Here is a 22,926-nt window from a genome sequence, read left to right as displayed (position 1 = left end):
TAACACCAACCCTGGGTACCTCATCCGTAACACCAACCCTGGGTACATCATCCGTAACACCAACCCTGGGTACCTCATCCGTAACACCAACCCTGGGTACATCATCCGTAACACCAACCCTGGGTACCTCATCCGTAACACCAACCCTGGGTACCTCATCCGTAATACCAACCCTGGGTACATCATCCGTAACACCAACCCTGGGTACCTCATCCGTAACACCAACCCTGGGTACATCATCCGTAACACCAACCCTGGGTACATCATCCGTAACACCAACCCTGGGTACCTCATCCGTAACACCAACCCTGGGTACATCATCCGTAACACCAACCCTGGGTACCTCATCCGTAACACCAACCCTGGGTACCTCATCTGTGACGCCAACCCTGGGTACCTCATCCGTAACACCAACCCTGGGTACCTCATCCGTAACACCAACCCTGGGTACATCATCCGTAACACCAACCCTGGGTACCTCATCCGTAACACCAACCCTGGGTACCTCATCCGTAACACCAACCCTGGGTACCTCATCCGTAACACCAACCCTGGGTACCTCATCTGTGACGCCAACCCTGGGTACATCATCCGTAACACCAACCCTGGGTACCTCATCCGTAACACCAACTCTGGGTACATCATCCGTAACACCAACCCTGGGTACATCATCCGTAACACCAACCCTGGGTACATCATCCGTAACACCAACCCTGGGTACCTCATCCGTAACACCAACCCTGGGTACCTCATCCGTAACACCAACCCTGGGTACCTCATCCGTAACACCAACCCTGGGTACCTCATCTGTGACGCCAACCCTGGGTACCTCATCCGTAACACCAACCCTGGGTACCTCATCCGTAACACCAACCCTGGGTACATCATCCGTAACACCAACCCTGGGTACCTCATCCGTAACACCAACCCTGGGTACCTCATCCGTAACACCAACCCTGGGTACCTCATCCGTAACACCAACCCTGGGTACATCATCCGTAACACCAACCCTGGGTACCTCATCCGTAACACCAACCCTGGGTACCTCATCCGTAACACCAACCCTGGGTACATCATCCGTAACACCAACCCTGGGTACCTCATCTGTGACGCCAACCCTGGGTACATCATCCGTAACACCAACCCTGGGTACCTCATCCGTAACACCAACTCTGGGTACATCATCCGTAACACCAACCCTGGGTACATCATCCGTAACACCAACCCTGGGTACATCATCCGTAACACCAACCCTGGGTACCTCATCCGTAACACCAACCCTGGGTACCTCATCCGTAACACCAACCCTGGGTACCTCATCCTTGCGTATGAGGACTGTGACGCCTGTGGTCAGCGTCTTTGGCAGATAGACTAGGGATGGTCTTCAACCATCGATGGCAAACAAGCATTGGTAGTTTGCCACCGAGGCTCATTCCCCCCCCCCCCCCCCTCAAAGGCGGAGATCTGATGGTTCTCTGCCATCAGTGGCATGGAGGGCGGCAGTATATTTCTATCCCTACGATCCATCAAGGGTAACTATCAATGGAACCCTGTATGCGGCTGCGGTGTGTGCACGCGGTGGGGGGTAGTGCATGCGTCGTAGGTGTGCCAGGCCTTGTGGCACATGGGTAGGGGTAAATAAAAGCTCGGTTGCGCAGACGTCACCATCATGTCCACCTCTGAATCTGGCCCACAGTGTCGTCCCTGGCAGTGAGGAGGTGCGCACGTGCTCAGTGGGGTTGGGATCGTTGGGTCTACAACAACTAGGTCGACAAGCATTGGGTCGACACCACTAGGTTGACATGGGTCAAGGTTGACATGGGTCAATGTCAACATGGATCTAGGTCGACACAATCATTAGGTCGACACAAGCATTAGGTCGACATGGGCTAGGTCGACAGTCAAAAGGTCGACATGTATTCCCCCCCCCCCCCCCCCCGAATGTCGACACAGTCAACATGGACACCTCGCATGGCTCGCTTCGCTCGCAATGCTTCGAGCACTGTAGAAGTATATTTCTCACCAAAAATATATATATAGCCATTTATGTTTCTTTCTAGGGGCAGAATGTATTAATATACATCACCGCCCTTCGCAACGCCCCCACCGTGACTAACATATGCGGCTGGCATCACGGTGCGGAGACGGAGGCCCCCGCGATACCTGTACTGTGGTGTGTGGGGGTCTCCGTCACCTCCCAGCCACCTACTGCTCCCCTGCAGCCGGAACAGCTCAGCGTGGCAGTACCCGGCGCCTCCTCCTCCCCCCTGAAGCCAGAAGGACGTCCGGCTGCCTTGCTAGGGGGAGGAGTGGTTTACCTTTCGGGGTCCAGGAGGACCTGCAAGAAGGTAAGCTGGAGGGAGGGGGAGAGGGGGGTAGGCGAGACGGCGGGGTGCGGCGGAGGCGGCAAAAATGAGCCCATAGGCTTCTATAGTGTATCGCCACCCAAAGGTGGCAAAACCCTACTATGTGGTATCTGTGCGGCCGGGTTTTAATACATAGGAAAAGGCTTTAAGACGGGGGTTTTACCGCATTTTCAGCTTAATACATCTCGCCCTAGGTCACTAAACTATACAATAGAGGAGACGCCATCCACGTTCATCCAGTAGTAAACTGCGTGATTCCAGAATTGACAGCTGTCTAGCCCTAACCCTCTCCTAGAGCATATCCCAAAGTCATCTCCATAGAGCCTAACCCGCCCCCTGGTGCCTAACCCTCACCCTAGAGCCTAACCCTAACCCTAGAGCCTAACTCTCCCCCTAGTGCCTAACCCTAAAGGCCCATACAGACACAAAGATCCTATGCCCACGACTATGAAAGATTCCATTCATTTAACCTCCTTGCAACGATTTTGAACGATTATCCATGGTCGTTAATCGTTTAACATTGTTTGGTATCGTACACATTTTTAGCATTAAACGATGGACGATAAACGACGATGCGCGTCCCCGCAGGTCGTTCATCATGTCTGTCATCGTCCTTGCATGCAGGTCAATTCGTCTATCATCGTTTACTTGGTACAGTGCTTAACTCTCCCCCTGGTGCCTAACCCTAACCCCCCCCCCCCCTCTAGAGCCTAAGGCTGGTTTCACACACTCCGGCCAGGAAGCCGTGCAGCACACACTAGTTTATCACGGAGGGGATGGCTACAGCCCGGCAGCCGTCCCTTCCAGTGGCGGGATCCGGCTGCAACCGTGCGGCCGGGCCGTGGCTGTCCCGTGTGAATGGACACAATAGTGTCCATTCACAACTACTAAGGTGTAGCACGGCTCCCTGGCCGTGCGTGATTTCGCCGTCCGGCAGGAGCCGGAGTGTGTGAAACCAGCCTAACCCTCCCCCTAGTGCCTAGCCCTAACCCTCCCCCTAGTGCCTAACTCTCCAGCTAGTGCCTAACCCAGGGGTAGCCAACTCCAGTCCACGAGAGCTACCAACAGGTCACATTTTCCAGACAACCTAGCTGCTGCACAGGTGCACTCATTACTCACTGACACATTTTAAATGATCCACAGGTGGAGCTAATTATTTCACTCGTGATTCTGTAAGGAGATCTGGAAAACATTAACTGTTGGTAGCTCTCGAGGACTGGAGTTGGCTACCCCAGGCCTAACCCTTCCCTAGTGCAGTGGTTCCCAAACTGGGTGCCTCAGGACACTTGCAGGGGTGCCTTGGGTTGGTGGACCAGGATCAATTCATATTATTTATGGTCAATGTACCAGGCAATACCAGTGCTGGGGGCTGCCAATCATTACATACGTGTACCAACAGAAGCAAATCCTGTCACTCACCAGATAACTGTGACACATAAACACAATGCACTTCATTTAATATTTTTTCTGAATTTCTCGATAAGAAGCATTTGGCCTAGGGGTGCCTTGAAAATATTTTGATGCTCTAGGGCTGGGGTAGCCAACCCTAGTCCTCGAGAGCTACCAACAGTGCATGTTTTGCAGGTCTCCTCACAGAATCACAAGTCAGCTAATTAGCTCCATCTGTGTATCTTTTAAAATGTGTCAGTGATTAATGAGTGCAGCAGCTAGGTTGTCTGGAAAATGTGAACTGTTGGTAGCTCTCGAGGGCTAGGGTTGGCTACCACTGCTCTAGAGCGCCGTGATTCAAAAAAAGTTTGGGAACCCCTGCCCTAGTGCCTAACCATCCACCTAGTGCCTAACCCTCCCCTTAGTGCCTAACCCTAACCCTTCCCCTAGTGCCTAACCCTCGCAGTGGTTCCCAACCCTGGTCCTCAAGTACCCCCAACAGTGCATGTTTTGCAGGTCTCCACACAGAATCACAAGTGCTATAATTAGCTCCACCTGTGGATCTTTTCAAATGTGCCTGAATAATGAGTGCGCCTGCCGGGTGACCTGGAAAACATGCACTGTTGGGGGTACTTGAGGACCAGGGTTGGGAACCACTGCCCTAGATCCTAACACTCCACCTAAAGCCTAACCCTCCCCTAGAGCCTAACCCTAATATAAGCCTTTTGTGTTGACCTTTTTGTATGTGTCGACATTTTGTACCTACTGACCTTCAGGACTATTAACCATTATATGTCAACCTTTGGCACTGCATATCAACCATGCAGTGTCAATCTTTTTCATTGTCGACCTAGAAATTGTCATTCTTTCAACCGGATACCGTGACTTCCCAAGTGTTCCCAAGTCTCACAGCCATGGAGAACAGGACGGCAAAGCAGCCTTCCGGTGACCGTATCATTGTTACCGTACTATACCCAGCTGCATACAAGCAGTATCTGATTGTATGTAAGTCTTGCTATGCCAGTTCCCCATATATGTACAGACTGGGCCGCGCCAGCTGCCATTGTCACCTGCACAGTTTCCATATTCATGTACCAGTCAGAGAGCCCAGACAGAGCAGTGACATGGAGCCAGTGTTTGCTTTCCAAGTTTGTGAAGTCGATAACAGGTAATATAATTATCGTGTTTCTCTATCTCTGGACTTTGATATCTATTGTTTGTCTGCTTTATATTGTTATAACTATTATGGCAGTGGTCGGATAGCGATGTTCTGCCTTCTATGGTGCCAAGGACAGAGCTGTGGTTTATGTGCTTAAAATACGTATACCGTACAATCCTTCCAAAACTTTAGTTGGGAAAATCGAGAATCTTGCACGTCTCTCCGCCACGCGAGCTCCTAATAAGGGGGCGTGGCCTCTGCTGTTTCCCGCTGTTTTGGCAGCAACCATACTTAGGGCGGGATGTATTAAGCTGAAAATGCGGTAAAACCCTTGTTTTACCGTATTTTCTTATGTACTAAAAGCTGGCCGCACCGTTACCGCTGGGCAGGGTATTGCCACCTTTAGGTGGCGATACCCTATAGAAGCCATGGGGCTTCTTTTCGCCGCCCCCCCCGCCTCCGCCGCAAACCCGCCGCCTCGCTGACCCCACTCTCTCCGTCCCCCTGGCTTACCTTCCTGCTGCAGGTCCTCCTGGACCCCGGAAGGTAAACCCCTCCTCCCCCTAGCAAGGCATCCAGACGTCCTTCCGGCTGCAGGGGGAGGAGGAGGTGCTGGGGACAGCCACACTGAGCTGTCCTGGCGTGAGGGGAGCAGTAGGCGGCTGGGAGGTGATGGAGACCCCCGCATACCACAGTACAGGTATCGCGGGGGTCCTCCGTCACCGCACCGCGATGCCAGACTCATATGTTAGTACATATGCGATGGCATCGCGGCGGCCAGGTGGCAAAGGGTGGTGGTTTATATTAATACATCCCGGCCATAATCCACACACCCACCTCTTTCCTATACCCGGTATGTATAGACAAAAAGATGTGAGTCAGGCAAGCATTACTGTGATCCTGTGCGACAGGGAAAAAGCATTTCAAATTTGCCTCACCCCTTATCAGTGGCAAACCTTGTGGGTTTTGGGCCCAGGTGCAAAAATATAATTTGGACCTCCCTCTTCCACCTCAACCCAAGTTCAAAATATGCAAAATGGCAGTGGGTGACAGGGAGAGGCAGAAGGTGACAGGAGGAGGAAGAGGGTGACAGGGAGAGACAGAGGAGGCAGACTGTGACAGGGGGAGGCATAAAGTGACAGGGAGAGGCAGAAAGTGACAGGGAGAGGCAGAGGGTGACAGGGGGAGGCAGAGGGTGACAGGGAGAGACAGGGGGAGGCAGAGTGTGACAGGGGGAGGCAGAGTGTGACAGGGAGAGTCAGGATGACAGGGAGAGTCAGGATGACAGGGAGAGTCAGGATGACAGGGAGAGTCAGAGGGTGACAGGGAGAGGCAGAGGGTGACAGGGGAGGCAGAAAGTGACAGGGAGAGGCAGAGGTTGACAGGGAGAGACATAGGGTGACAGAGAGAGGCAGAGGAGGACTAGGAGAGGCAAAAAATGAGAGGGGGAGGCAGAGGGTGACGGGGAGAGGCAGAGGGTGACAGGGAGAGGCAGAAAATGACAGGGAGAGGCAAAAGGTGACAGAGAGAGATGGGGAGGCAGACTGTGACAGGGAAAAATGGGCCCCTTAGTCCTCAGAAGGAGATAGAAACATAGAATTTGACGGCAGATAAGAACCACTTGGCCCATCTAGTCTGCCCCTTTTTTAAACATGTTACCTCAAACCATATTTGATCCTTATTTCTTTGTAAGGATATCAATATGCCTATCCCAAGAATGTTTAAATTGTACTACTGTATGTGCCTCTACCACCTCTGATGGGAGGCTATACCACTTATCTACTACTCTTACTGTGAAGTAATTCTTCCTCAAATTTCCCCTGAATCTTCCTCCCTCTAGTGTCAGTGCAGGTACTCGTGTTCTGCTGCTCCTCTTCCTGTGAAGAATGTCTCCCACCTGTACCTTGTTAAAGCCATTGATATATTTGAAAGTTTCTATCATGTCCCCCCTTTCCCTTCTCTGCTCCAAAGTATATATATTAAGATCTTTTATTCCACTTTTACACCAAAAATCCCGGATCCGTCCCAGCATTTGGAAGAAGGATCCAAGCCGGGTCGGATCCGGGATTTACTCCATTTACACTGCGGTGCCCACCCGCAGTGTAGACGGTGGCGGCGCTCGGAGTTGACAACATCTCCAAGCGCCAGGACCGCGGTGATCCCCACTGGATACACCGATCGCCATGCTGGGGGCAGCCCAGCACCAAGGTAAGCTGCTGGGCTACCCCCAGCCCCCGTGCACCCCCCCAGCCGTCGTCCGGGAGGTGAATGAATCCATTCACCTCCTCCACTGCTGCCGCTGCTGTCTGCAGAGTATAGCAGACAGCAGCGCAGGCTGTCCGTGTCCCCCCCCCCCCGTCCAACCTGCGGATGCTGCGGTCCGCAGGTTGGACGTCCCCCATTGATGTAAATGGAAGCCGTGTCATCCGACCCGGTGTACCCATTTACACCGCCCTCTACCCAGGTCCTAGCCGTGTTCTACCCAGGTTAGGACCTGGGTAGAAGGGGTGTGGTACGGGACTCTGACAGTCTGGATCCCCACAGTCATTATCCCGACGTCGGGATCCCGACTGCCCGGAGTCAGACAGCATGGTGAGCGCAAAAAAGCCCCTTGCGGGCTTGCTGCGCTCGCCACGCTGTGGGCACGGTGGCTCGCTACGTGAACCACCTATTCTATTCTCCCTCCATGGGGGTCGTGGACCCCCACGAGGGAAAATAGCAGGTGGCCGTCGGGCAGCCGGCTGTCGGCGTTTTGACAGTCGGGATCCCGATGTCGGGTAAACGACTGTCGGGGACCCATCTGGCACCCGGTAGAAGTCCTGTGTAAAGGGACACGGCGTGGCACATTTACAGCGCCTCTGACCCGGGTCTGACCCGCCAAAGTCCCAGGGTTTTGAGGCGGTGTAAAAGGGGTATTAGTCTTTCCTGGTACGTTTTGTGATGTAGGACATGCTCCATTTTAGTTTCCCTTCTTTGTACAGTCTCTAATGTATTTATATCCTTCTGGAGATATGGCCTCCAGAACTGAACACAGTACTCTAGATGAGGTCGTACCAATGACCTATACAGTGCCATTATTACTTTCTTTCTACTGCTGATACCTCTCCCTATGCAACCAAGCATCTCACTTGCCTTCTTTATTGCTTTGTTACATTGCCTACCTGCCTTTAAGTCTCCTGAAATAGTGACACCTAGATCCCTCTCTTCCTCAGTAGTTTCGGTACTTGTGTATTTTGGCGGCGCCCACGATGAGGATCGCGTCCATCGTGTGTGAAAAATCGGGTCCATCGCGTCGCGTCGTGTGCATTAACATGGCACACGACGCGACCGACGCGATGGACGCGATTTCTCCATAGGCTTCAATGTTAAAATATTTAAACATTGAAATCGTGTCGGTCGCGTCGGTCTTGTGCCATTATAATGGCACAAGATAAGATGGACTTGATAAAGTCCATTTTACATGGAATAAAATGGGAAATGGGCCAATATGGCCCATTTCTCATTGTATATGTCCCCGTCATGTCCAAATATAACTGCCCCCCCATTGTGAGCGGCACCCCAGTATTGACGTCAACCCGAAGCGTGGCGAGCGCAGCGAGCCCGCGCGGGGCGGCGGTGCGCGTCCTCCGACCTTTTCATACCCCTACTATCCACGTCGGTGTGGAGTTGAGAATAGAATAGTGTGGCGAGCACAGCGAGCCACCGTGCCCGAAGCGTGGCGAGCGCAGCGAGCCCCGCGAGGGGACGCGGACACCTGTGAAGCCCGCGTGGGGACGCGGATACCTGTGAAGGTATCCGCGTCCGCTCGCCACGCTTCGGGCTCGGTGGCTCGCTGCGCTCGCCACACTATTCTATTCTCAACTCCACGCCGACGTGGATAGTAGGGGTATGAAAAGGTCGTAGGACGCGTACCGACGCCCCTCGCGGGCTCGCTACGCTCGCCACGCTTCGGGTTGGCGTCAATACTGGGGTGCCGCTGACAATGGGGGGCATTTATATTTGGACATGACGGGGCCATATACAATGAGAAATGGGCCATATTGGCCCATTTCCCATTGTTTTCTATGTTAGATGGACTTTATCAACTACATTTGATCTTGTGCCATTATAATGGCACAAGTCCGACGCGACCGACAGTATTTCAATGTTAAAAATATTTTAACATTGAAGCCTATGGAGAAATCGCGTCGGTCGCGTCGGTCGCGTCGTGTGCCTTAACTTTAAGGCACACGACGCGACGCGATGGACCCGATTTCTCCATCGGGTTCAATGTTAAAAATATTTTAACATTGAAGCCTATGGAGAAATCGCGTCCATCGCGTCGCGTCGTGTGCCTTAAAGTTAAGGCACACGATGCCCGCGACGGGCGCCGCCAAAATACACAAGTACCGTAGTTTCCATTATAGTGCCATTTATACTATATTTAGTCTTTGGATTTTTGAAACCCAAGTGCATGATTTTGCATTTTTTGGCATTAAACTGTAGTTGCCATGCTCTTGACCATTCCTCTAATCTACCTATATCATCAATCATTTGTTTTACCCCTCCTGGTGTGTCTACCCTGTTGCATACCTTTGTGTCATTTGCAAAAAGGCACATTTTACCCTCAATTCCATTTGCAATATCACCAATAAAGATATTAAAAAGTACTGGTCCAAGTACAGATCCCTGGGGTACCCCACTTGTAAACTTTCCCTCCTTTCACTGTACTACTTTTACTACAACTCTCTGTTTTCTGTCCTACAACCACGCTCTTTCCATTCAACTATCTTAAAATCCAATTCCAAGCTTTCAGGTTTATTTAACAGTCTGCGATGTGGGACAGTGTCAAAAGCCTTACTAAAGTCTAGATAAGCTACATCTACAGCTCCACCTTGATCTATTACTTTATTCACCCAGTCAAAAAAGTCAATAAGATTTGTTTGACATGATCTTCCCCCAGTAAACCCATGCTGTTTCAGATCCTGTAAATTGCTGGTTTTGAGATATTCTACAACTCTTTGTTTTAAGAGTGTTTCCATCAATTTCCCTACTACTGATGTAAGGCTCACTGGTCGATAGTTGCTTACCTCTTCCTTTCTTCCACTTTTGTGCAGTGGGACTACATTCACTGTTTACCAGTCCTCTGGGATTACACCAGTAGCTAGTGACTGGTTGAATAATTCTGTTATTGGTTTTACCAGCTCCCCTTTAAGCTCTTTTAGTATCCTTGGATGTATTCCATCTGGCTCCATTGATTTATCCACTTTCAGTTTTGAGAGTTCTGTGAGGACTTCTCCTCTGTAAATGTACTTGTTTCTCCCTCAGTTTTCTGACTATACTTGCAATTTAACTGTGCGATCAACTCTGAATGAGGCCCAAAGTGCCAGCCAAACAGATCCTGTCTCTTTTCAAACACTGCCTGTAACACGGCAGTTAGGGGCTGATTGGCTGGTTGTTTATCACTCTCCATTTTATCACTTTTTGAAGCTTGATACATCTGGCCCTCTGTGTCTCCCTCTCGTCTATCATCCTCTTCCATGCGATCGCTCCATATCTCACCCCTCACCTTACAAATCGTCTCCTATTGTAATAAACCAAAGCAGATCTATAGATTACAGCTTTCGGCCGCAGTTAATTTTTAACCGTATAAAAGCTAATCAGCAACTCAAAATTCTGTAAAAACTGTATAACAATGACTATCTGTAAAGTGTTCTGCCTCCTCGTGACTGCTTGTATGCACATCTTATGTCACAGCGTGCGGAGGGAAAGTAGTCACGTCAGTGTAAGATACATATCTCCAGTTCTAGGCTCACTTTCATCTAGATAAACTCCTCACAGCCTCTATAAAATAAGCTTGTCGCATATATATCTCTCCTTACAGGTAAGTCACAGGTCGCAGTCCAATTAAGGGGTATATATATTAAGCCTCAGAGAGAGAGATAAAGTACCAGCCTATCAGCTCTTAGCTGCCATGTTACAGGCTGAGTTTGTAAAAACTACAGTTAGGGGCTGGTTGACTGATACTTTAGGCTTTGTACATAGATCTCTAAAGCGGTTCACAACGCTCATTTTCCTGGTGACGGTGAGTGCGCAGCAGTTTCCTTCCGACGTGAGCAATATTGTGGGGACTGATGCAGCCGCATCCATGTCAGAGGGGGAGATTCTCTAAGCTAAAAATGCGGTAAAAACCCCGTTATCAGGGTTTTTACCGCATTTTGGGATGCTGTAAGCATACCGCGGCGGGGGGCATCGCCAAAAAAATCTGGCGATGCCCCATAGAAGCCAATGGGCTTCTATCGCAACCCTCCGCCGCCCCGCACCGACCCCCCGCCGCCCCGCATCGCCCCCTCCCCCCTCACCTGTGTCCGGGCAGCACAGCGCAGTGCTGCCCAGACCTGTGACCTCCTCCCTGCACTGATCCTCTTCCGGGTGCAGGGAGGAGGAGAGCCCGGCGCAGCAGCAGCAGCGCCGGGTGTGGGAGGGAGGGGAGAGCCGTCGGGACCTGCTGGGACCCGGCGACTCTCACCACAAAGGACAGCTCTTAACGCAAGAGCTGTCCTTTGCCTTAATTATCGCATATGTTACAGCATATGCGATAATTAAATATGCGATGGGCGGCGAAGGGGGGCGGAGATTCTTAGAGAATCTCCCCCTGAGTCTGTTTCCCGGTGTACAGCCCCGTGCCGGCGTGTGCATAGACACAGATGCGGCATCTTCGGCCGCACCACTGAACCTTGTTGCAGCGTTCTGTTAGGCGCAGACTCTCCGTCTGGCTATAGCTTCCTACTGTATGTGATTGCAGAAGCGTGGCCGCGACACTCCCATAACACGCCACATAAGACGCAGCATCTCCAGTCGTCTGATTGGCCACCTCTGTGTCCCCGCCCAGGGACGCATTTCTAATACATTTCGGACACAAGGGCCATTTCAGACCCATTCATTCATGACTCATTTTCGATGGTGGGGTTCTGCGCATGTGTGAATATGCTCATGTGCAAACCCCCTTTGTGAGCTCCTTTGGCGGGTATAACAATCGTGGAGGCGTTCGCTCAGTAAGGGAAGGGGGTGGTAGCAGGGGAACGCCCATTATGTGATTACATGCAGCCTAGCGAACGCCTCGTGATGGCCGGCACTAAACACAATAGACCTGGGTGCCCTCCTGGGGAAAGCTGAACCCGGATATAGGGTGGGATTTACTAAGACGAAAATGTGGTAAAAACCCTGTTTTACCGCATTTTCAAATGTACTAATACCCAACCGCGTCATCCCAGGGCAGGGTATCGCCACCTTTGGGTGCCCGTCATATGCTGCAGACTCCTACCCCACCTCCCCGTCCTCCGTGTTGCACCTCCTCACCCAGCAGCATGTCACGGCCGGGGATGTCCTTCCGGCTGCAGGGGGAGGAGGAGATGCCGGGTACCGCCGCAGAGCCCAGGAGGTGACGCACTGAGATGCTAGGGCATATGTTAGTACATATGCCCTAGCATCACGGCGGGGGCATGGCGATGGGTGGCGATGTATGTTAATACATCCAGCCCATAAAGAGAGATGATCGGCGGCACTCCCACAAAGAATGAAGAAACACGCGACATGGCGTAGGATAGGTATCTTCCGCCATGTAGTGTGTTTCTTCATTCTTTGTGGGTGTGCCGCCGATCATCTCTCTCTCTCTCTCTCTCACTGGAGTAAGGACGTCACTGCAATGCGCTTGTTGCTTGGCAACGCTGGGACGCCACAGTCACCTGTACATTCTAAATGTCAATATTATGACCTTTTTTTTTTTACCGTCGGGATTTCATACCGAATCCGTGGTCAGTCATCTATGTCATTAACTGTATAGTGCTGGCTTGTGTATCATGTCTGATCGGAATCCTTGTCTGGGACTCTCAGAGGAGTAGGGGAGAAAAGTGACAGTGACGGAGCCATGGAGTGTCAGCTCTTGTGTTAAACCTGTGAATAACATATACAGTACACTAGCCAGAGGGAAATCCCGCCCTGTGCAGGCCTGTGATTAGCTGCATCCATTTGCAACTCAATCACCAGTGTGCGCAGTGTGTGCGTAGCCCAGGACTTACTCAGCAGCTGCGATAGAAACAGGCTGATCGGGGACAGAGCTGACGCCACACACCCTCCAAACACCTGGCCAGTATCCAGCAGATTAACAAACTTATTAAAAAACTAGAACTTAGAGGTTATTCAAAAAAACTTTTACAGGAATGTAAAGCAAAAGTTCTCAAGTTGGACCGTAACAAAATGTTGAACGATGCCAAATTGGACAGATCCGTACCAAATAGATCTGAGACCTACATCAGGGTTGCCGACTTTCAAATTCTCCTCTCTGGGAGAAACCCGGAGAGGAGACTTTCATTACCCGTTCGGGGGGCAGGGCTTGACTGTGACGTCATTAAGCCCCGCCCCCATTATGGAAAATAGTCTAAATCACTGATCTCCATGGAGGGGGCGGGGCTAACATGACACAAGTGTGTCATTTTAGCTCCGCCCCCTCCTCTGAGACCCGCGGATTGCGACATTTAAATGCTGCGATCGGGGGGCTCAGTGGGGGTCCCGGGAGGGTCGGCAACCCTGACCTACATACCATTTGCCAGTAGATATAATACTCTATCTCCCATTATTACATCTACTATAATAAAACACTGGCCAATAGTCAAAACAGATAACACTCTCCCGATGACCAATAAAAATATTATGCCTTGCTTCTCCAGAGGACGCAATCTATGCGACCTTATAGTAAAAACAGAAATTACGATACCTAAGAATGTCAGTTCCTTTAATTTCTTGAAAGTGCCTAAGCCGGGTTGCTTCAAATGTGCATGCGTCACTTGCCAGTTTTTACTGACGGGTGACAGCTTTAACCACCCACATACGGGAACATTTTTTTTTATTAGGCATCATTTCACCTGTGAATCGTCCTTCATTGTGCACCCAATAATTTGTCCGTGCAGTTTAACCTACATTGGTAAAACTGAACGTAAAATGAAAGAGAGAATGGCAGCGCATCGCAGCGCTATTAAACAAGCATTAAATACTGGCCATAGCGGCCAACCGGTCGCACATCATTTTTTACAACTTAAACACCCCCTTACCAGCCTCCGGTACCGTATCATTGATTGTGTGTTACCGAGTATTAGAGGAGGCGACTGCTCCAGAAAACGTATCCAGTGCGAAACGCGATGGTACATAGACTGGATGTTATCTTGCCTAGGGGGCTTAATGAAAATATTTTGCTATCAGTGTTTAAATAATTATTCATTATTGTGTATTGTATATATTTTTGATTCCTATATATTGCATCTCCCAGATGATATATGTATTTATTATTTTGTCATGTTTATATTGCAGACTGTCATGATTGTTTTAACTGCAACACTATGATATCCTTATTGCACGATTTACACTTCTGGTACTTATGTAATATCTGGGCTCCCGTTTTTCTTATGAGACCACGTCCGCTCGCCACGCTTCGGGCATGGTGGCTCGCTGCGCTCGCCACACTAGATAAAATCAACTCCATGCGTAGTTGGATAGTAGGGGTGCATTTAACATGGGAGCCCAGATAATACATAATTACCAACAGTCAACATGACTTTGTGTCGACAGGTCGCAAGGTCGACATGGGTTTTTTCACTGTGTTTTTACCCAAATGTCGACACGGTCGACATGGACACAGTTGGAAGTGAACCGCAGCCCCTCGCTTCGCTTGCAATGCTTCAGGCACGGTGCCTCGCTGCGCTCGGCACACTATTTTATTTTCCCACCACGCCCTAGTGGATGGTAGGGCATGAAATACCGCCTGTTGGCACATGTCGGGTCAAAAAACAGTGAAAAAAACCATGTCACAAAGTCATGTTGACTGTTTCTCCTGTACATTCTATATGTCGGTATTTTGACCTTGTCAGGATTTTAAATGTCGGGATTTTGCCTGCATCCGCTGACCACAAGTGGGAGAATCTCCAACGCGAGGCGGTAGCGTACGGCTCCGTCTCATTGTGGTTCCTGTTTTCTTAAACGTCTTTGTTGAAAGTTTGTTCCGTGTAATATTTGTGGTGTTTGTGGTCACAATGACTGTGACACACAATGAGTAGATGACAGAGCTGCTTTGTGCACCTTCTGATAACATTGTGTTGGTTACAGGGAACTATCATCTATTGGAGAATTTCATTGTTTAATTATTGCCTGTCCCTATAGTAACAATTAGCTGGCAACATAACATCTGTGCACCATCCATCCATCCATCTGCCTATTTGTTTTTGGGATTTTTGGTCATTTAAGGGTGCAAATACATTTGCAATTTTGATGTCTTGTCTGGAAAAACATCTGGGTGCGATTTTGAATGTGAGATTTTTTAGACAGGTCAGACTGTGAAACTTGACTTTTATTTGCGTGCAGTTGGACAAAGACAGGGGGGGCTGATGTCCTGCGACCCATTGGAACGGCCAGCGGGAAAGCCCCATTCCCACTGCCATCCGCCCCGGCCCTCCCTTGCCCCCTGCAACGAACATCCCGAGGTCGTTTGACACTGGGGTCTGCACTTGTGCAAATACCCCCAAACATGGGAACAGGCCCGAATTCACTCCATTCCGAATTAACCAGAATCAGTCCCACAATGTGATATATGTCTAGTGTCCGTTTGTCTCAGAAACACTGCCATCTGTTGGCAGCTTGTAAAACGACATCTCTTTCTCGCACACACATGCACAAACGCAGAGGCAATCACAAGGTAGCAGACTCGCTTTGGAAGTATTTGCTTCGAGCGGACTTTGTCTGTAGAGTAATGTGATCAGGGCTTCCAGTTCTCAGCCAGAGATAATCACTAATTGAGGCGATGATAATCATATTAGCGTGTGGCACCCGCTCCAACCTTCATGCTGTTATTATACTGTATGTCATCATACTGTATACTAAATAATACATGTTTGTTTTCACAGTTTGCCTGAAGCTCCCTTTTTCCCCGCACCTACTTCATGACCTCCGCAGTCGGACAGGCCAATCCCGGTTTTCGCCCCCCTGCTGCCCGCATGACTGGCAGTCTGACTCTTTTGCCGTACTTTACGGTCCAGTTCAGCAAGATGGGTTCCTTCCGACGTCCGCGACCTCGGTTCATGAGTTCTCCAGCGCTGAGCGACTTGCCGCGCTTCTACGCCAGTAGACAAGCGATACAGCTGAACTCCAGCGCAATGTGGAACAGGTAATGTGCATACACTACAGATGTGTCCTAATACAGAACGTCTTTACGTCATGCAGGGGAGACGACTGGCGTGACGGAGACGCATTGGCATAAGTAGTGTTCCATATTTTCTAGGGATGCCCGGCTACGGTTGTAACCGCACAGGAATTGGGGTTGCACACATATATCAAGTCACAGATAACTGACATCACAGTTGATAAGTGACATCACCTACTGTATACGGAAAAAGCACAGTGTATAAATCCTTGTTAGGATCCTGTATTTTATTGAAATATACAGTATCTAAATAACCACAATGGCGCCATCCCGGCAGCGACATCCTTAGTTGTGTGATTATATTATCTTCCTTCCTAAATATGGGTCATAAAGTGTAATCTTTAATCCTGAAACTAATCCCTAAACTGACCTCAAAGGTTCTTTATTTTACAATAAAATAATAGGCTTCCTCAGGGCCAAGCCAACGTTCTCTGTGAATATCGGGCCTCATTCATAGTTGTACGTAGCGGTGGCTCCCAATTACATTTAGTAGGGGGGAGACAGCCATCTGACCCATGTCTTGGCACCTGCGCATGGATCTGGCAGGTATCGGGACGGGCGAATGGGCAGACAAAGCGATGTGATGTGAATAAGATACATGTGTTCTGACCAAAGCAAAAAGAAGCACACAACCGGGCAAAACCATGCTGCACTGCAGGTGGGGCAGATGTAACATGTGCAGAGAGACCCAGGTAATGCCGTGCTGCACTGCAGGTGGGGCAGATGTAACATGTGGAGAGAGACCCAGGTAACACCAAGCTGTGCTGCAGGTGGGGCAGATGTAACATGTGCAGAAAGACCCAGGTAATGCCATGCTGCACTGCAGGTGGGGCAGATGTAACATGTGCAGAGAGACCCAGGTAATGCCATGCTGCACTGCAGGTGGGGCAGATGTAACATGTGGAGAGAGACCCAGGTAACACCATGCTGCACTGCAGGTGGGGCAGATGTAACATGTGGAGAGAGACCCAGGTAACACCATGCTGCACTGCAGGTGGGGCAGATTTAACACGTACAGAGAGATCCAGGTAACACCATGCTGCACTGCAGGTGGGGCAGATTTAACATGTGCAGAGAGATCCAGGTAACACCATACTGCACTGCAGATGGGGCAGTTGTAACATGTGCAGAAAGACCCAGGTAACACCATGCTGCACTGCAGGTGGGGCATATGTAACATGTGCAGAGAGACCCAGGTAACACCATGCTGCACTGCAGGTGGGGCAGATGTAACATGTGACATATTGACTGTTTTACTGTTGACCTATAGCCCGTCTGTCGGATGACTGTTTTGCCCACGTCTTATGTATGGCCACCGTTGCACATTGCATTACGAGTACATATTGCTGTACTCCAGCGGGGCAGATGTGACATACTGACTATCTAGCGGTTTCCTTTCTCAGTGTGCAGAGCGCAGTCATCAACGTGTTCAAAGGAGGAGGCCTGCAAGCCAACGAGCTGTACACCCTGAATGAGAGCGTAAGGTACTGTACGAGTCCAGGGGATGTGACCACATATATCAGTGTGTTCTCACACACACGCGTTACACTCACAGCTGTGTGCCAAGGTGCGGTTACTGCTAGTCATCAGATCACACGACTGTCCGGAGTGGGTAGAAGCAGTTAACTGAACGGGGTTGTGGAGGGAGGAAGGTAGGGTGCTTAGTATGGGAGGGAGCATGTGAAAGTAAGAACGAAAGCAGTGACATGAACAAAGGGGGAATAAGGCTACAAAAGTCATTTGTAGAGGGTGACAGAATTAGCGCAGATGTTCCGATATACCATTAAGGTGGCACTGTCACGCAATAAGGGCTGATTTGGAGTCACACCTAATGCCGGTACACTAGGGTGACCAACTCATCCCTTTAATCCGGGACACATATTAATAACACAGGTTCTGTGGCTGGCTTTCACCTGGTTTTAAACTGCCACACCTCAAGACTCCATTTCACCTGGTTTTAAACTGCCACAGAACCTGTGTAATTAAAATGTGTCCCGGATTAAAGGGATGAGTTGGTCACCCTACGGTACACGTGCAATCGCCTGATGTATTACGTACTGCGCAGGCACCGATTGTGGACACATGGTAGGCACAGAACAAGTTACATTGCTAACATGGCTAGTAAAACGCAGGTATGTTGCTGACAGCGACTCCGTCTGATCGCACTCAACTGCTCACACAGTATATTTTTAGAGTGTGGGAGGAAACTGGAGTACCCGTAGGAAACCCATGCAAGCACGGGGAGAATATACAAACTCCACACAGTTAGGGCCATGGTGGTGCATGAGTGCTGTGAGGCAGTAATGCTAACCATTATGATGGTAATATATGTATCAAAACTTGGAGAGAGATACATTTGTGAGAGATAAAGTATCAACCTATCAGCTCCCAACTGCCATTTTTCTTCAAACAGAACTTTGACTTATTGCTGCATAGGCCATAAGCAGCATTACATATGATTGGCCAACAGTAACTATTCTATAAAGTATTGCCCGACCACTGTTCTGCCGGAGCATGAAGCTGCGATTCACTCCTGCCCCACAATCCTCCCTACAAGCATCCACCTCATCTGCGTGGCCTTTGTAAGGTGTATGTAGGGAGTGGAAGGTCCACGGAGGGGAACATTGGAAGCAGCTCAGATATTTATTTTCCTTCGTTCATCGTTGGTGTTTTGTTTCCAAGAAAAATGGGGAGATAACGAGGGAGGAAGATTTAGAGAAACAGAGGCGGCTTTGTCTTGTGTTACTGAGGACACTGAGATCCGCGATTCCGTACAGACAGAGCGCAGATGGGACATTACCTCACGCTGCTCTGGTTATAGCAACACGGAGCCTGCTCTGGGGGGTACGCACCTTATACCCGGGGGGTAACCAAGGGGGTACTTAGCAATACATAAGAATACCTGGGGTAGGGGAAATACAACCATGGGGGTACTTAACAATACATACAAATACCCATCTTTATCTCTCACAATTTTATCTCTTTCCAAGCTTTAATAAATAGCTCGCCAAGGGCGTAATGTAGCCAGCCTCTGCGGAACACATCGCCACACTTCACAATGATATCGCACTTATTGGCTTTTGGTCACATTTTCCCTTTAGTACATCCCACCAAAAATGGTTTACGAATATAATGCAAAAAACATATCTGAACGCAGCAGTGTGGCTTGTGCATTGTATAATGGGGGGGGGGGGGAACCATTTATTTTCTGCATTTCTCATGTTGTTCTTTTTTGTTTCCACCCCAGACATTTGCTGAAAAGTGAACTTGGATCCTTTATCACAGATTATTTCCAGGTAAGTAATGGCAAGTGCAGACCTGCAGGCGACTACCCTGTCATTGTGTCCCCAGCACAGCCTGGCGTACAGCTACAGGAACCAGACAGTGTCACTGCGACATGTCTGAGGCTTGCGGCTTCTGCTTTTCCTGTTAGTGCGAGATGCTGACTTCCTGCTCCCCCGACCGCTGTCATAACCTGTGTAGTAACGCGCAGCCCGCCACATGGGGTACGGAACTCAGCAGATTCTTATCTTCCTTTTATTTATTACCAGATATTATATAGCACACACATATGCCGCAGCGCTGTACAGGGACTATAATTACCAGTTATTTATATAGCGCACACATATTTCGCAGCGCTGTACAGAGAATATTATTACCAGTTATTTATATAGCGCACACATATTCCGCAGCGCTGTACAGAGAATATTATTACCAGTTATTTATATAGCGCACACATATTCCGCAGCGCTGTACAGAGAATATTATTACCAGTTATTTATATAGCGCACACATATTCCGCAGCACTGTACAGAGAGTATTATTACCAGTTATTTATATAGCGCACACATATTCCGCAGCGCTGTACAGAGAATATTATTACCAGTTATTTATATAGCGCACACATATTCCGCAGCGCTGTACAGAGAATATTATTACCAGTTATTTATATAGCGCACACATATTCCGCAGCACTGTACAGAGAATATTATTACCAGTTATTTATATAGCGCACACATATTCCGCAGCGCTGTACAGAGAATATTATTACCAGGTATTTATATAGCGCACACATATTTCGCAGCGCTGTACAGAGAATATTACCAGTTATTTATATAGCGTACACATATTCTACAGCGCTGTACAGAGAATATTACCAGTTATTTATATAGCGTACACATATTCTACAGCGCTGTACAGAGAATATAATTACCAGTTATTTATATAGTGCACACATATTCCGCAGTGCTGTACATTGAATATTATTACCAGTTATTTATATAGTGCACACATATTCCGCAGCGCTGTACAGAGAATATTATTACCAGTTATTTATATAGCGCACACATTCCGCAGCGCTGTACAGAGAATATTATTACCAGTTATTTATATAGCGCACACATATTCCGCAGCGCTGTACAGAGAATATTATTACCAGTTATTTATATAGCGCACACATATTCCGCAGCGCTGTACAGAGACTATAATTACCAGTTATTTATATAGCGCACACATATTACGCAGCGCTGTACAGAGAATATTATTACCAGTTATTTATATAGCGCACACATATTCTGCAGCGCTGTACAGAGAATATTACCAGGTATTATATAGCGCACACATATGCCACAGCACTGTACAGAGACTATAATTACCAGTTATTTATATAGTGCACACATATTCCACAGCGATGTACAGAGACTATTATTACCAGTTATTATATAGCGCACACATATTCTGCAGCGCTGTACAGAGAATATTATTACCAGTTATTTATATAGCGCACACATATTCCGCAGCGCTCTACAGAGACTATAATTACCAGTTATTTATATAGCGCACACATATTCCGCAGCGCTGTACAGAGACTATTATTACCAGATATTATATAGCGCACACATATTCCGCAGCGCTGTACAGAGACTATTATTACCAGTTATTATATAGCGCACACATATTCTGCAGCGCTGTACAGAGAATATTATTACCAGTTATTTATATAGCGCACACATATTCCGCAGCGCTCTACAGAGACTATAATTACCAGTTATTTATATAGCGCACACATATTCCGCAGCGCTGTACAGAGACTATTATTACCAGATATTATATAGCGCACACATATTCCGCAGCGCTGTACAGAGACTATTATTACCAGTTATTATATAGCGCACACATATTCCGCAGCGCTGTACAGAGACTATAATTACCAGTTATTTATATAACGAACACATATTCCGCAGCGCAGTACAGAGAATATTATTACCAGTTATTTATATAGTGCACACATATTCTGCAGCGCTGTACAGAGAATATTATATAGCGCACACATATTCTGCAGCGCTGTACAGAGAATATTAGAACACTCACATCAGTCCCTGCCCCAGTGGAGCTTACAATCTATATTCCCTACCACATGTACACGCACACAGACATTCTAGGGTTATTTTTGTTGAGAGCCAAGTAACCTACCAGTATATATTTGGATTGTGGGAGGAAACCGGAGTACCCGGAGGAAACCCACGCAAGCGCAGTGAAAATATACAAACTCTGCACAGTTAGGGCCATAGTGGGGATCGAACCCATGACTCTGCTGGGTGATTGGGTTTGTCTGCAATTAATCCCCTCCCAGGGCTTTCACAGACTGTTCTACTCTACCTAGATCTATGATCACTGCTGCTCGATACAGAAGCAGCCAATCAGCTGCCACGTTACAGACTCTGTTTGAAAAATGACAGCTGCATGCTGGTTGGTTGGTTGGTACATTGGGGTCTATTTATTAAGCTCTGACCAGCCAACCAGTTCTTTACTGCCAGATTTCAAACACAGCCTTTAACATGACAGCTGAAAGGATGGTAATTTATTACCATCCACTTTATCTCTCACCAAGGGTTAGTACATAGACCTCTCGATCCTTTATTATGTAAGGATTGTGTTTGGGATAGAGTAGTCCAGACTCCCAAATGGATTGGGCATCCTGGGGGCTATGCCCCATAGGTGTCATAGTATAAAGAGAGAGAGTCGTAGCATTTATTTGGCATGGATTCCGGTATGTACGACCTATGTACTATTGCTCATGCAGGAGCAGTAACAGAACATCAGAATGCAGGTGTATATGTGTATGTACATGGGCATAGTCCTAGAGGTTTATTAATGACCACTACTCCCTACAGCAAAGCCGCAGTCTGAACTCTTTCTTCTGTTTGCAGAACCAGCTGCTATCAAAGGGTTTGGCCTTCATGGAAGAGAAAGTCAAGTTGTACGAAGGTGAGATTCCCCAGCAGTGTCTGGGGGGAAACACATGTTACGGAGATGGTCACTCCCCCACAGCATCTGTGCAGGGTGTAGCGGCAGTGACACCCCCAGTGCTGACTTCTTCTGCTGCTACATTTATATCTACACTCTGGTCATACTTGCTGAGAGGTGGGAAATACTTACTATGGCAAGGGACGTCACTCTCCGCCCACTGCGCAAGATAATGGCGCCCTGGGGAAGTGTCCGCCCCTTAATCCATCTCTCCCGTATGTTTATATATATACACTTGTCTTGTACCAGCCATACATTGTATTTAGCATTGGCTTCATCAGCAGATGTGCCAACACTGCCAGGCCCCACTCACCTTTGGGCCCCCATACCCAACACAGCTCCTGCAATGGTGACAGCTCAGACGGTTATGGTGATACTCCAGTATAGAGCCACAGATCCCCAGGACGGACTCTGTGGTGTCTATAGATATGCAGGATCACTTCTCCAGAAATCCGAATCCATCTAAATTATGTGCATCTGAA

General features: G+C 48.7%; 1 protein-coding gene across 2 annotated transcripts in view; it reads left to right on the top strand.

The window, feature by feature from the left end:
* PRR5L (proline rich 5 like) overlaps positions 1-22,926 on the top strand; it is a 46,622-nt gene that overhangs the window by 5,583 nt on the left and 18,113 nt on the right. For both annotated transcript variants that reach the window (XM_083163859.1, XM_083163858.1), the window contains exons 2-5: positions 15,843-16,102; positions 17,542-17,622; positions 19,386-19,434; positions 22,348-22,405. In XM_083163859.1, coding sequence (XP_083019985.1) covers positions 15,879-16,102; positions 17,542-17,622; positions 19,386-19,434; positions 22,348-22,405 — 412 coding nt within the window. In that variant the 5' untranslated portion in view covers positions 15,843-15,878. The remainder of the gene's footprint in view (positions 1-15,842; positions 16,103-17,541; positions 17,623-19,385; positions 19,435-22,347; positions 22,406-22,926) is intronic.

This window comes from Crinia signifera, chromosome 11 (assembly GCF_055691185.1).
Source record: "Crinia signifera chromosome 11, ASM5569118v1, whole genome shotgun sequence".
NCBI classification, from domain to species: domain Eukaryota; kingdom Metazoa; phylum Chordata; class Amphibia; order Anura; family Myobatrachidae; genus Crinia; species Crinia signifera.
Note: the sequence above shows the minus strand (reverse complement) of the source record. Positions and strands in the feature narration are given on the sequence as shown.